This window comes from Maniola jurtina, chromosome 25, assembly GCF_905333055.1.
Source record: "Maniola jurtina chromosome 25, ilManJurt1.1, whole genome shotgun sequence".
NCBI lineage: Eukaryota > Metazoa > Arthropoda > Insecta > Lepidoptera > Nymphalidae > Maniola > Maniola jurtina.
Window position 1 is genome coordinate 1,409,639 of NC_060053.1, and position 16,268 is coordinate 1,425,906.

General features: G+C 38.1%; 1 protein-coding gene across 1 annotated transcript in view; it reads left to right on the forward strand.

Moving 5' to 3' along the window:
• LOC123878112 (protein stum) overlaps positions 1-16,268 on the forward strand; it is a 70,231-nt gene that overhangs the window by 7,824 nt on the left and 46,139 nt on the right. Inside the window, exon 2 of the mRNA XM_045925184.1 lies at positions 13,688-14,342. Within this exon, the coding sequence (XP_045781140.1) occupies positions 13,714-14,342 (629 nt within the window). The 5' untranslated portion in view covers positions 13,688-13,713. The remainder of the gene's footprint in view (positions 1-13,687; positions 14,343-16,268) is intronic.

Genomic DNA, 16,268 nt, shown 5'->3' on the forward strand with positions numbered 1-16,268 from the left:
TTCTCATTTGCCCTTCATTAAGATGTGCTAACTTTCTATGCCATTGCTGCATCTTGCTTGCTTCGCAATGATTAGCTTTTTCTGCTAAATTTTCTCTAACATAGTATAAACCGTCTTCATTTCTTTCAGCTCTTAACAGTATTTCACCATTTCGCATCACGGTTGCATTTTTCTGTTTAAATAAAACTGTTGCACCTTTGTCTGTCATTTTTCCTACTGACATTAGGTTCGTAGTCAGTGACGGTACATACAAGGCTTCAGTCAGTTTCAGATCTGGTCTTTTCTTTATGTAAAGTTTAGCCAGACCACGTCCTTCAATTTGTGCTGAACAGTTCTCTGAAGCTAACCTTAAAGTTTTATTGTCATGTTTTTCTACATTAACGAATCTTTCCAATTCATGTGTCATATGTGAAGTGCAGCCGCTGTCAAGACACCACTTCTTCATTTTTTCTTTACTGTCATTCGTATTTAGACATGTATCTCCTGAGTAACATAGATTCGCATTATTTTTATTACCTTGGTCCACTTTTGACCAGCACTCATTAGCTTTATGTCCTTTTTTCTTACATTTAAGACATTTAACAATGTATTTCTTATTTTTTCCACGTTGTCTACTATATAACGCCTCTTGGTCAGAGTTCTGTTCACTTGTACTAGCTATATTTTTTCTAGCTTCAGCTTCTTCAATAATTTTTATTTTTAAGTTGTCTGGATCTGGTAGGTCATCTCTAGATTCTATTGCAATTCTAAAATTTTCGAAAGATTGAGGTAAACTATATAACATCATTATACTAAGTAATTCTTTGTTAATTAGTATATCCATGTCTGCGAGCTTGTCAACAATGTCCATGAACTTATTTAAGTGATCGACAATGTTTTCATCATTTTTCATCTTCCGTAATATTAAATCTTTCAATAGACTAGCCTTTTTTGCGGGACCTTTACTGTAATATATGCTTTCCAGCGTATCCCAGACATCTTTGCTTGTTGTACAGTTTTTAACTTGTTTTAACTCCCCTGGCGATATAATAAGTAATAATTCAGCTAATGCTAACCCATCTTTTTCTATGTATTTATTCAGCTCATCACCTTCTTTTGTTGGCTTCGTAATTATATTTGAAACATAGCTCCAAAGGCCAAGTTTCATCAACAGAGCTTTTGCATGGATTCTCCATGTATCATAATTTTCTCGTTTCAATGGCTCAATGTGCACGTGATGACTCATATTTTCGCTTTTCTTACGTTCGGGCCAATAACCTCTAGTATAATACTGAGCAGAATAGAGTGCAGTGGATTACGAATTTTTATTTATTCCATTTTTTACGACAACAATAAAATTAAAAACGTCAAAGTAATACAAAAGTCACTACTCTTAAAAACTCTTCTATCAACTATAAAAAGTATCTATATCAACATCACGCTACTAAGTGCGCGTTGGCAGACTTCATTCACCTTTGAGCAGATTATGAAGAACTCTCCGACTTCAAGTTTTCCTTCACCGTTAAAGCAAGTGATATTGAAACTAACTATAAATAACTCCGTATACGTAACTCTGACTATACATTTTTTTTTTTTTTTTTTTAATAACCATAAAGTACTGACAGCAGTACTTTATTAGAATTACAATCTAGCCTACGAGTAAAGCTAATAAGTAATATTATGTTAACCTAAACTTATAAAAGTACTTATATCTAAGAGTCCGTCCATTGACATATTTCTTAGTTTATCGTTAGTTATTATTTTATGACACTTTGTTCTTGTGTTCATTATATTGCACTAGCACTAAATTTTCACTTTGTTCTTTCTTGTGTTCTTTACACTGCACTAACACTATAACTACACTAGCTCAAAAGGCTTAGTCCTTTTAAGTCTACGTTTTAGGTCTGTGTTGTCGAGGAGCTGGATAGCCTCGACGTTCACATGTTGATGGAGCCTGCGTTCGTGGGATTTAGCATGTTTGCTAATAACCGAGTCCACGAAGTCCATTTGAAGATCGCGATGAATGTCTTCATTTCTGACGTACCAGGGTGCATTGATGATACCCCTGAGTACTTTATTTTGGAATCGCTGTATTATTTGAATGTTGCTTTTTCTGGTACAACCCCACAACTGGATACCGTAAGTCCACACTGGCATTAGGACCTGTTTATACAAGAGTTTCTTATTTTGTGTTGATAGTGAAGAGTTTCTACCTATGAGCCAGTACAATTTTTTGTACCTTATCTCTAGGTCTTCTTTTTTCTTCTTGACATGAGCTTTCCAGCGTAGCTTGCTGTCAAGAGTCAATCCAAGATATTTTGCCGTATTAGCATAAGGTATCTTTTGTTGGTCAATATAGATAGGGTGATAGTTCGGTTTTTTATTTGTAAAATCAATATGGGTAGACTTGGAATCGTTCAATTTTATTCGCCATTTTTTCGTCCATTTGTGGAGTTCATTTAATGCTGATTGTACTTTTCCCGCCGCCTCCTGGTGAGTATTACCCACAGCTATGATGGCAGTGTCATCGGCAAAAGTAGCGATGGTATTATGATCAGGTTGTGGAAGATCACAGGTATACAGGAGATACAGGACAGGTCCTAGAACGCTTCCTTGAGGTACTCCAGCTTTGATCTCCTTGAGTTTGGAGTAGGCTTCCTCTTGCCTCACTCTAAATACTCTATCGGATATATAAGATTCAAGTATGTTTGCGAATGGTTGAGGGAGTAATACTTTAAGTTTATGAACAAGACCTTCATGCCAGACTTTATCAAAGGCTTGTGCTACATCGAGAAATACGGATGAACAAACTTTCTTTTCTTCTAGTGTTCTTTCAATTATATTCGTTATTCTGTGAACTTGATCGATTGTCGAGTGCTTTTCCCTGAATCCGAACTGATGGTCGGGAATCAGATTTTTTTCATCCAATATAGGTTTTAATCTGCTGAGTAGTAGCTTTTCAAAAAGTTTTGAGATAATTGGTAGCAGAGAAATTGGTCTGTATGATGTAACCTCATTTGGTGGTTTTCCTGGTTTGGCGATCATTATTACTTCTGCAACTTTCCACAAGTCAGGGACGTGCTTCATTCTAAATGCTGCATTAATCAGCGTCGTTAATTTAACGATTCCTTTTTTTGGAAGGTTTCGCAAGATTTCTGTAGTAATTAGATCATATCCTGGAGCTTTTTTCAGGTTCAATTTATTAATTATATTAAGTATTTCTATAGGTGTGACTAGTTTAATGGGAGTGTTTTCTTGACTTGTTTCGATTGTAGTAAAGTCAGTGTGTTCTCCTTCGTTTGGTTGAAATATTTTTTCTAGATATTCTGCAAATCTTTTAGCTTTTTGCTCACTATTTCTTGCCCACATTCCATTTTCTTCCTTGATTGGAGGAATATGCAAACATGGTCTTTTTAAATTCCTAGTGGCTTTCCAAAGTGAATAGTCGGTGCTCCGTTCGCTTGTAAGGCTTTGAAGATAACTGTAGGTTGACGAATTGTTAAAGTTTTTTATTTGTTTCTTTAGAGCCTTAGTCAAATTATTCAACACCCTTTTATCAAGGGGAGATCTCGAATGATGCCACTTTTTTCTCTGTTTTCTCTTTTCAATGATGAGTTCAAGGATATTTTTAGGATAAGCAACCAGTCCTTGGGGCTTTTTTCTAAGCTTTGGTGTATTATTCCAAGCAGCCAGCTGAATATCTAACACAAACTTTCTTACTTCTTCGTTTAGTTGTTCCGAGCTTTTAAGCGGCACATTTAAGTTAATATTATTAGTCAGATCCATTTTGAAGCTGTCCCAGTCTGTATTTTTGTTTACAAGTACAGGATAAGGTTCTTTATATATGATTATATCACTTAGCGTTAAGAGGATAGGAGAATGGTCTGAATTCATGTCGAACATTTCATCAATGTCTAGGTATTTTGATGATATGTTTTTATAAATAAAGAAATCAATTAGGTCTGGAATTTTCACCGCATCTGTTGGCCAGTAGGTAGGCTTACCTGTACTTATTACATCGCATTTTTGATCTTTAATAGCACTTAAGAGTTCTCTACCTTTTGTAGTAGTCAATCTAGAACCCCAATAAGTATTTTTCGCATTAAAGTCGCCTCCAATAATAAATCTATTTCCAATTTTCTCGAGGAAGTTGACATAATATTCTTTTGATATTGAATGCCTTGGAGGGCTATATATGGCTACTACGGAAAATTCGTATCTTGTAGTTTTGACCTTTACAGTTACTGCCTGAATTTCTTGTTCCTCAAATTTGTATTCTTGATAATGAAACAAATTTTCTTTAATTATGACGGCACTGCCGCCTCTTGCTGTGTTATTTGGGTGTATGGCATGGTACACTTTATAACCGTTAAATTTAATAAATGATTGCTTGGTAAAATGTGTCTCAGATATTAGACAAATATCAATCTTTTGTGTATCTAGGACTACTTGTAGCTCTTGTTGATGTTGTAGTAGTCCGTTTGAGTTCCATGCAAATATTTTAAGCATATTATTCATTTTTTCAGCTTATTGGTAGCCTTATTAGCACCACCTTCAAGTTTTTTCAATCGCTCGTCGAACGAGGACATGTATTTAAGGATTTCATCCAGTTTGCTTTCCACTTTTATTTGGGGCAGTTGAGTGCTTGGCAAATTTTTAGAAACTTTTTGGGCATAAGTTTGGTGTTCACTTTTGTTCGTGTCTTCCTTAGTCTTATTTACATGAGGATCAGTAGATTTCTCAGGTTTCGATGAACGCTGAGGATAAGATGTAGATGATTTTTTAAGATTCTTATTTTTTAGAATCTGCATTTCTTTGGCAACCATACAACCTCGATAGTTAGCGGGGTGCGCTTCACCGCAGTGTAAGCATTTTGGTTTTTCTTCTGCTGGCTTGGAGCAGTCTCGTGTCAGATGTTTTCCTGTACATTTTACACACCTAGCCTCCCTGGCGCAGTATTTCTGCGTGTGGCCATAGGCTTGACATTTTTTGCACTGTGGTACCAGTTTTGATGTTTTTATAGGATGAATTTCAACTTTACACCCTAGGATGTATTTGATGTCGTAAATTTTATTTATATCTTCTACATTATTAAATGTTAGAGTAAACATATTAAGCGGCTCTTTATTCTGCCATCTTAGTTTGTTAACTGCATTTTCTATTTTGTACCCTTTGCTTTGGAGGTCTTCAATTATTCTTTTAGGCTGGCATGAGGCAGGCAATTTTTTAGCCATGACACGAATAGGTCTTTCTTGTTTATTCTCATAGGAATGCCACAAAAACTGATTTTGGGATAAAACTTTTGTCAAGTTTCGGTAGGCATCCTCATTTTTAGCGTTTATTTTGACATTCTTTGCGTTCATCATTTTTAATGTAAAATCTGATGAGGCTTCGGGAAGATTTCCAGAGAGTAAGTCAAAAAAGGTTTGATAGTTTTCCACGCCGGACACCATTATAGGTGGGGGTAGTGGTACTTTCTTAGTTTTCTTCTTTTCATTTTTACGCGTTTCTGTATTTGATGTTTCGAATTCTCTACTCTGCGACAGAATGGGTGACGTGCTTAGTTTCCTCTTTTTCCTACTCTTTACTCTTATCCATTCTGTTTCTTGCGCAAGTTCTTCTTCGTCCGTATGATATTGAACGGATGGATCAGAACTTTCCTTATTTTCGGTAGTATCCATCGTGTCGTTATTCTTATTAGATAAGAGCTTTATTTGTTTCTGAAGCTCCAAAATTTGCTGCTCCATTTTTTTAATTATAACTTGAAGTTTCTCATTTTCGGCTTTTTTTTCTGAAAATGCTTTAAAAAGCAAATGCTCAGTTTCCGTTCTTAATTCTATTTTTGTATCGGCCATAGTTGGAGGAACCGAGATCTGACTATACATAACTCCGAAAAGTTAGATGTGCGTGCGTGAAATCGAACCCTGGACCTCCGGAATATGAGACCGACGCCTTAACCACTGGGATATCACCGTTTTTGTGGGCATTAACCATACCTACTCTGAATTCCATAGTCAAAACGGAATTCGAACTAATTATACTCCCAAATGGTGGCTCCAACTATTTATAACAAATTCCAACTTGTCTACAACTTAATATAAGAACCAACGGCCGTGGTCTAGCCTTGGTTAATATTATGGGGAAATTAGAAATATATTAATACCTATAAAATACAGGTACCAACATAAAGTTGTGTTTTACTTTCAATGAAAAAGTGGTAATGGCGTCGGGGCATGAAACCGGGAAAGTCTAGCCTTTTGCACTTTTTAACCCCCGACCCAAAAAGAGGGGTGTTATAAGTTTGACGTGTGTATCTGTGTATCTGTCTGTAGTATCGTAGCTGCTAAACTAATGAACCGATTTTAATTTAGTTTTTTTTTGTTTGAAAAGTGGCTTGATCGAGAGTGTTCTTAGCTATAATCCAGGAAAATCGGTTCAGCTGTTTGAAAGTTATCAGCTCTTTTCTAGTTACTGTAACCTTCACTTGTCGAGGGTGTTATAAATTTTTAATTTACACTTGTAACCGAAATGAAAAAGGGTGGGAAAATATTTCAGTGAGTGGACAATGACGTTGGTGACATGACAGCTTAGTGGTAACTTCGGTCTTCTATTCCGGGGTTCCAGGGTTCAATCCTAAGTACGCATCCCGAACTTTTCGGAGTTTCTCAACTCTAGGCATCGCCAAGATCTGCAGCCCTATATAGTCGAAATCCCACGGACTCGTACAAAGCGATTTGCTTCCTCTTTCTAATACACACTGCTAGTATATGGAATGCTCTTCCGGTATACCGTTTTAAGCCCCCGACCCAAAAAGAGGGGTGTTATAAGTTTGACGTGTGTATCTGTGTATCTGTCTGTGGCCTCGTAGCTCCTAAACGAATGGACCGATTTTAATTTAGTTTTTTTTTGTTTGAAAGGTGGCTTGATCAAGAGTGTTCTTAGCTATAATCGAAGAAAATCGGTTCAGCCGTTTGAAAGTTATTAGCTCTTTTGTAATTACTGTGACCTTCACTTGTCGGGGGTGTTATAAATTTTTAATTTACACTTGCTTAAGAATATTAGTCATGCTAATTATGACTAATACTCCCCTTTCCCCTCCAATTAAGCGTAAAGCTTGTGCCAGGAGTGGGTACGACAATAGTGCAACGGGTGGGATTTGAACCGCCGACCTTTCGGAATTCAGTCCGCTCCTCAAGCGTTGAGCTATCGAGGTTCTATATGATGATGATTGTAACAGGTTGGTTTTCAAAATTACGTGTGTGATGAACATTGTAAGAATAATTTTGTTTGTTTCTTTGTAACGCTCTACTTACTAAATGTCATAAGAGTTGCGAAAACTAATTACCTACTGTTTGATCAATTTCAATGATAAACTCATATTTTGGTAACTTCTACGGTCAGTTGCGAGTCAACTAAAATACTTTTAGTAATTTTTTAATCAATGAAACAAACATCCTGAGGAAACCTGCATGCCTGAGTGGTCCCCATAAAGCTCTCAAAGGTATGTGAAGTCTGCCAATCCGCTCCAGGCCACGCGTAGGCTTTAGGGCGCCTTTTTTTTTTCTTTATTTATTTAAGGGCTTTGATACATTTAAAAGTACATGTCAGCCCTATTATAATCTAATTAAATACAACAATACAACAAAATTCTTAACCTAACAAAATAAGTCTTTCTCACTATCCATAATTTGATTTAGAAAGCAGCCATAGACGTCATTATCCCGAAACCAAACCGAAATATCACACTAATATTATAAAGGCGAAAGTTTGTATGTGTGTGTGTGTGTGTGTGTGTGTGTGTGTATGTTTGTTACTCCTTCACGCAAAAACTACTGGACGGATTTGGTTGAAATTTGGAATGGAGATAGATAATATCCTGGATTAGCACATCAAAATCAAAGAGTTCCCACGGGATTTCAAAAAATCTAAATCCACGCGGGCGAAGTCGCGGGCATCGGCTAGTACTTCATAATCTCCTCAATAATAAAACCAATAAATGCTTTAATCTTTTCTTCTTCTAAGGTAAAGGGCTTTACTTCTTTAAAGGGCGCCTTCTTTGGCAATAAGCGCCGCGCGGAGACAGCGCGGCTGCGCTACTTTTTTTTTCTCTTTCGTCTGGCTTTACAAAGATTAGCCAATGTCAAGTTTGTAGTCATTTGTAACAAGTTAGGGAAACTATTACAAGTATGGACCCCGTCTGTGCCGGCGCTCGCCGACACACACACGGCACCCCCTTAGAGCGCTTTCCAGTCAGTTTTAACAAAAAAAAAACACTCCAAAAAGGCAGAGCACGCCCGCCAGCTAACACCAACACAGACTAAGTCCTCCTACGCTGCTTTGTAAATCCGTATAAATAAAAAACTGACCAAATGCGAGTCAGACTCACGCAACGAGTATTCTGTACTCGGGTATTTTTTCAACATTTTGCACAATAAATCAAAAACTATTATGCATAAAAATAAACAAAATCTGTTTTAGAATGTACACGCATAAGCCCTTTCATATGATACCCCACTTGGTATAGTTATCTTAATTTGCAAATTGAAACACATTTAATTTTTTTTTGTGATGCACAAATTCACGGTTCTCGGATTTTTTTTCTTTATTTGTGTTATAAGACCTACCTTTCATGATTCCAGGTCAGCGGGAAGTAACCTAAGTATAGGTTTTTTGACAGACACGACAGACGGACAGACGGACATACGGACAGACAGACAGACAGACAGACAACAAAGTGATCCTATCAGGGTTCCGTTTTTCCTTTTAAGGTACGGACCCCTAAAAAGGCGCCTTATTAGTGGGCCCGCAATGGGTTGAGATGAAGAAACACTGAAACATTATACTGGTACTTTGCTGGTCATACCATAAAAAGAACATTTGGAGGTTAACTCAATCGTATCTTTTGTCAATTGGCATTGAAGGCGCAATGGCGGAGTAATTCAGACAATGGGATAATCACTGCCATTATTCCATTGATTGGAGTGCTCTTCACTGTTCCAAACATTAAGCTTTAACTGAGCTTTTTACCCACACGCAGTGACGGATTAACCCTTAATCAAATTAAGCAATTGCCTAGGGCATCACGTCTGAGGGGGCACCAGAAGAAGCACAAAAAAAATCCGCCTTTAGGGCATCACGTCTCACTCACGTCACCAAAAACCACACCAAAAAGAGTTTCTAGGACTAATTTGAAAATTCGCGCGTTTTAAGTTGACATAGAGTCCGATCTAGAGTCATAACCCCACTCCCGCTTGCCCACTCGCTGCCCGCTTGTGCATTCGACAATTCGAATGCCCCCGAAAGCCGCAAGGCGCATTTCAATAAATAAATAAATTATGCTTTGGTTTTTATTGTTGTCGCACCTAACTACTCCACTTCTAAAGTATGTTACATCTCATCATCTTATTTTACAAAAAACGAATGTTTTTAGGCGGTAAAGGTTTAAAGACCGATTCTAGTTGACATACGGATATGGGGCCCATAGGCATGGATTGCTTAGGGCACCAAGTAGTCTTAATCCGTCACTGCCCACACGAGACCAAATATGCCATCTAATCTATACAATCCATACTAATATTAATGCGAAAGTTCAAAGTATGTCTGTCTGAAGGGTTTTCACAGCCCTCTGTTTAAATCATTCAAATTGACGTTTAGTACAGAGATAGCTTTCATCCCGGGGAAGGGCATTACTTTTGGTCCCGGAAAATCAAAGAGTTTCCGCCACTTATTTACAACATCTTATAAGGTTTCCTGAAATTTTTTAACAATGGGTTACTATAGATCAAGAAGGGGTCAAGGTACTTGGTAGGGGAATCATACCAGGGTGTTTATTTTTAACCCCCGACCCAAAAAGGGGTGTTATAAGTTTGACGTGTGTATCTGTGTATCTGTCTGTGGCATCGTAGCTCCTAAACTAATGAACCAATTTTAATTTAGTTTTTTGTTTGAAAGGTGGCTTGATCGAGAGTGTTCTTAGCTAAAAAAAAGCTATACCTAATCCAAGAAAATCGATTCAGCCGTTTGAAAGTTATCAGCTCTTTTCTAATTACTTTAGCCTTCACTTGTCGGGGGTGTGGACGAAGTCGCGGGCATCCTAGTGAAAAATAAGTCTGGAAAGTGTGAATCTGAAATAATTTGTATTAAAGGGTTAATATTAAAATAATAGAAGAAGTTGTATTGATTCGCACTTGGCCGGTATTTTTAAAGTATTTCCACAATAACCTGTTTTCTTTGATTATAAGCAGTCAAGTATTTTGCAGTAGCACTGACCAATAGCCAGCCTTGGGCCAGGCCAGGGATCGAACCTGCGATACGCCGCAAGGACGCCAGGCGACCTTGTACTGCGCGGCTAGCTTTTACACGAGTCTTTAGCCAAAACTCCATTATTATGTCTGTTTTGTATACAAATTAGTCTACAGCAGTGTTTCTAGGGTTCCGTACGTCTGTAGACCAAGCCAAGTGATTTAGCGTTCCGGTACGATGCCACAGACAGGCACACTTTCGCATTTATAATATTAAGTATGAAAGTATGGATCTAGTCCCTATTGTAATTACAATGTCTAGTATGACATACATAATAAGATTTTGATATTAGGTTATAGTCTTCTCGACCTTGGCTTTCAGTAAATGGTGGAATAATTTATAGTTTGCTTTAATCAGCGCTGCTAAAGCAGCACTCGACAGGTCATTATTCATACACACATTCTTTTCAGCCACTAGGTATATCTCAAGCAAACATACATATTATACTTAAATATAAGTACTATTATTTTTTAATACTTTATTTGTGTTAAGTATCTAGGTACCTAACTAAAGTTAGTTTTCTAGCCTATAATGAAAACAGATCTGTAGCAGTTTAATGGATTTTTTTTTTATAACTTTCAAGCTATTAAACCTTGCTATGAGCTATCAAAGTTGTACTGGTGGTTAGACTGTTGCACTGATGACTCCACCAGTACTTTGATAGCTTAATCTCGCAAACGGACGCTTTGGAAGATTTTGTCATAAACAATATTTTTTTGTATTGATGCCAACTATCACACTCATAATATAATTGTAAAGGTGAAAGTTTGTGTGTATGTTTCTTAATCTTTGTTGGCTGAAATTTGGAAAGGAAATAGATTATACCCTGGATTAACGCATGGGCTATTTTTATATAAAAAATCAAAGCGTTCCCACGGGATTTTATAAACCTATATCCACGCGAACGAAATCGCGGCCTTCTGCTTGTTGATTAATACGTATTACAGGTTCTACAGGAGCTGCTTTTATGGGAAAAAAGAAAAATGGCGGACTACTAAGTAAGCCTGGCTTACCTAGTAGTCCATACTAAAATATTCAAACCAAGTTACTTAAATTTCTATTTTCAAATTTTTAACCTAAAACTATGGCGAATGTGAGTGTAGTTGACAGGTAAGGTTTTGCGAGCATGTTCTATATTTTGTAATAAGGCCGCTAATTACCTGCGACACAAATGGCAAGAGTTTGTAGGACAAGGAACCCAGGGGTTGAGGTGGGGTGCTATTACGGGCGAGTGAAATTAAACTAAATAAACAAATATGCATGATACTTTAAGTCAGAAAGTTGAAAATACTGAGATTTAACAACTAGAAAATCAATATAGGTAATAATGTGGTGGAGTAACCAATTTTTAGGGACAGTACCCTTCCGGACCCTATTACTAAGCCTCCTCTGTCCATTCGTCCATCATTCGCCCGTCCGTCTGTCTGACTGTCAGCAGACTGTATCTCTTGAACCGTAACAGGTAGAGAGTTGAAATTTTCACAGTATGTGTATTTCTATTGCCGTTATAACAAAAAATAATAAAAAATTCAAAATAGCTACCATAAAACCTAAAAATAAAATAAAAGTGTTATCTATTTCTTGTACGATGGCACGGAACCCTTCGAGTTCGAGACTGACTCGCTTTTGACCGATTTTTAGGCTTCCGTGCCTCAAAAGGAAAAACGGAACCCTTATAGGATCACTTTGTTGTCTGTCCGTCCGTCCATCTGTCCGTCTGTCGTGTCTGTCCAGAAAACCTATAGGGTGCTTCCCGTTGACCTAGAATTATGAAATTTGGCAGGTAGGGAGCTCTTATAGCACAAAAAATACTCGCCCACCGAGGGCGGTGGGCGAGTCTGACTCGCACTTGGCCAGTTTTTCTTTTTAATATGATATGCCGCTTAAACTGTGGCGCCAAGAATCCACAACAATAATATAGGAATTCGTACACAAATTATTACGAGGCTGCTTGAGTATTCCTACGTAGTACAAAATGCGGGAATTTTTTCTGCTTCTAATAGAATAAATTATATTCGTAACGCGACGGTTTTGCATACGGCCTATTTAGACAAACAAACTAATACGGCACCAGCCCCTTTAGTACGATAATGTGATCACACGAAACTAGCATTCCTCACGTTTTAATTCGGAAGCCTAAAAACCAGCCAAGTGCGAATCGGAGACGCACATGAAGGGTTCCGTACCATACGTAACGACAGACACGACAGACGGACAGACACACAGACGGACGGATAGACAGACAACAAAGTGATCTTATAAGGGTTCCGTTTGAGGTACGGAACTCTAAAAACGTTTTTACTCATATAAGGGTGTTTTCATGACTATGTTAGACAAAACTAGAAATAGGTAGCGCACTAGAAAGATAAAAAAAAATCTTATCCTTAAGAATAATAAAACTACAAAGTAAGATTTCTACAATAACATTGTCCTTAACTTTTTTTACTCCAAAACCAATGGTGCGTGCGAGGGAATCAAACGCGTGACCGTCAAGGTGACGACTACCAGTGGAGCGATATTTTAATATTAATAATAAATAATAAATTAAAATAACTCAAAATTTAAAAAACCCCCGACACAAAAACCTCTATAAGAAAACTAGAAAAGAGCTGATAACTTTCAAACGGCTGAACCGATTTTCTTTGATTAAGTAGGTATAGCTAAGAACACTCTCGATCAAGCCACCTTTAAAACAAAAAAAACTAAATTAAAATCGGTTCATTCGTTTAGGAGCTACGATGCCACACAAATACACAGATACACACGTCAAATTTATAACACCCCTCTTTTTGGGTCGAGGGTTAATGAACGGGCAGGTCGCTTGTTTGGGATGCTACTTTAGCTGCATCCCACATTCAGGCGACCTCCTCTGTGGCGGGTGCAGCTAATGTTAAAACCTCGATGGGAACTTCATATTTGTGCCTTTTGGCGTGGAGACCTTGGGGCCGTGGGGCCCGGGGGCTCGAGCTCTTTTTGAGGAAAATTCGAAAAAGGTTATCGAGTCAACCGGGGACCCGAGAGCTGGCGGCTACCTTGGGCAAAGAATTAGTTTGGCCATCCAAAGGGGTAATGCTGCTCTCATCGTGGGTACAATGCCTCGCTGCGGGGGTCTCGATGAGGTTTTAGATTTAATTTAATTTGTGTTAGTTTATAATTTAATTTTTTTCATTTAATTTCATTTAAAAAAATATTACGAGACATTTCACCACAGTAAATAGCTTTATCTGGTGATAGACTCATTTTTGCGCAAAGGATCAGCGTGGCTGTCCAACGTGGGAATGCAGCCAGTATTCTTAGCACCATACCAAGCGGGCATTATTTGTACAATTAGATAAGGCTAGCTTTAAGTTTTATGGAAATGTTTACTATATTAAAATCAATCTGACCGCATAATTTCTCGTTACAGGTACAAAACCAGAAAAAATGTGAAAAATGGCGCTGAAACTGAAATATACAGACGAACACGGAATACTACACATCGATATGAGTCCTTCCAGCAGCCCGGTCGGCTCCGACCAACCGACCGACCCGAAGTTCGACACTATCAACAATCGGTTCGGAAGCTACGACCTTTTTGGCGGGAAATATGACGACAAAGAACAATACGACGATACTGAAGAAACACAGTCCTTATTCCGAAGTAGATACAACAGCTTCGAAGCGGAGTTCGCGAATACGCCATACGCGTTCGCGACAGACCGTACTCACAAACCGCTATTAGATATCACAATCGACTCGCGCGCAGACGTGTCTCCTTCCAAAGACATTGAAAACAACCGATTCTTCGACCGATCCGATTTATTCGGACCGAAAATCGATTTGAAAACTAGTGATGCGTTCACTGTGACCCATTTGATTCACGCGCAGGATCGATATTTCGATCTTTCGACTAGGGTTGGGGAAAAGGGTGTTGTTAGGACTATAGCGGATAGTTTTGAAGTGAAAAGTGCGCCGAGTTCCGCGAGACGGATCAAAAGTGTTAAGACTAGTGATGGGGAAGCCTTCAAAGTGTTGTCGGCGGACAGTGTGAAGGGATTCCGAGGGACTGAAGCCAAAGTGCCGTAAGTATCAATACTTATCCATACTAATATTCTATTATAAATGCGAAAGTGTGTCTGTCTGTCTGTCTGCTGCCTTTTCACGGCTCAACAGTTTAACCGATTGTGACGAAATTTGGTACAGGCTTAGCTTATATCCCGGGGACGGACATAGGCTAGTTTTTATCCCGGAAAACCAAACAGTTCCCACGGGATTCCTAAAGACCCATTTGTATGAAATTTGGTACCAAGGTAGTTCGCGTCCCTGTAATTGACATAGGCAACTTTTTATCCCGGAAAATCAAACAGTTCCCACGGGATCTTTAAAAACCTAAACCGAGCATCCTCCAGTTTTTTATAAATAGCGAGCAAACGAGCAGGCACCACCTGATGTTAAGTGATTACCGCTGCCAATGAACATTTGCAGCACCAGAGGAACCGCCAGTGCGTTGTCGGCCTGTCAGGAATTTGTGGATTCATCCCTTGTTGGTTCTTTAAATTCTTAGATGTGGGCTTGTCTGCAATCAAGCAGTGATGATGCAGCCTTAAATAGAGCCTCCATTTAGAAGATGCCTATTCACATTGACTTGACCTCTACATATAACAGTGGAGAGGAAAACTGATGCTGGAAGGCCATTCATCCGGTTTTTTAAAAATTCCTTGGAATAGTTCTCAAGTTTGATTTTCCGCGGCAAAAAGTACCCAGTGTAGGTCCATCTCCGGGATCCAAGCTTAGTCTCAGACTTGGGCGCGTTTGGAACCCTCGTAGCTTTAGTTTTAGGTTACGTAATTAATTATCACCACTATATCGTACAAAAACAATTTCGACCATCAAAAGGAGTACAATTGTACCTACTTTGAATAAATGATTTTGACTTTGACTTTAGTGTACCAAGCATTGAAAAGGTAACAGACGGACACACACTTTCGAATTTTCATTGGTAGGTACTATGTGATAACCCAGGATTCGAACTTGCGGCCTTTGGTATGGATCTACGTAATTGTCATCACAACACCATTACGGCTTTTGTAAATTCAAAAGTTTATTGAAATAAAATACGCGGTGTAAAGTTTGTAAATAATCCATATCCGGATGAAGACAGATTACATACTTATATATTGATATTATAAATGCGAAAGTGTGTCTGTCTGTTTGTAACCTTTTCACAGCTCAACCACTAAAAAGTTCGAACACTTTCAACGAAATTTGGCACTGAGATAGTTCTCATTGTGAAGACGGACTTGTTTATTAATTTTAGGGTTAAAAAGGGAACCTTTATAGGATCACTTTGTTTTCTGTCTGTCTGTAGGTCAACGGGAAGTACCCTATAGGTTTCTTGACAGACACGACAGACGGACGGACGGACGGAGTTATAAGAGTTTCGTTTTTCCTTTTGAGGTACGGAACCCTAAAAAAAATTTTTTTTTGTACTATGGTACGGAACCCTTCGTGTATGAGTCCGACTCGCTCTTGACCGGTTTTTTTATCTCGGAAATAAAAAGTTTTTACGACAATTTTAAAAACCAAAATCCACGGGGACGAAGTCGCAGGAATCATCTAGTTTAGATTTCTTTTGTCGAATGAAAGTGAAACGGTTTACGGTAAGCAAAGTAGGTACGTAATTTTGTAATCTTATTCAAAACAGCAGTTCTAATTTAACTTAATATAAGTAAAGCATAACAGGGCTCTCTCCGTCACTTACTCCATACAATCGTAGTTCCAATTTCATTTGAATATTAAACAACCAAAGTCCATGAAATTTTGCAGACATATTCTAGAAACTAATATCTGTGTCTGTGGTGTTTAAGATTTTTCTAAAAATATGTAGTTTTAAAATTACAGGGGCTCAAAGATTTGTATGTGAATTTTTAAGACCGCGTAACTTTGAAACCGAATATTTTAACAGAAATCTGGAAAACCACAGACATAGATATTAGTTTCTAGAATAT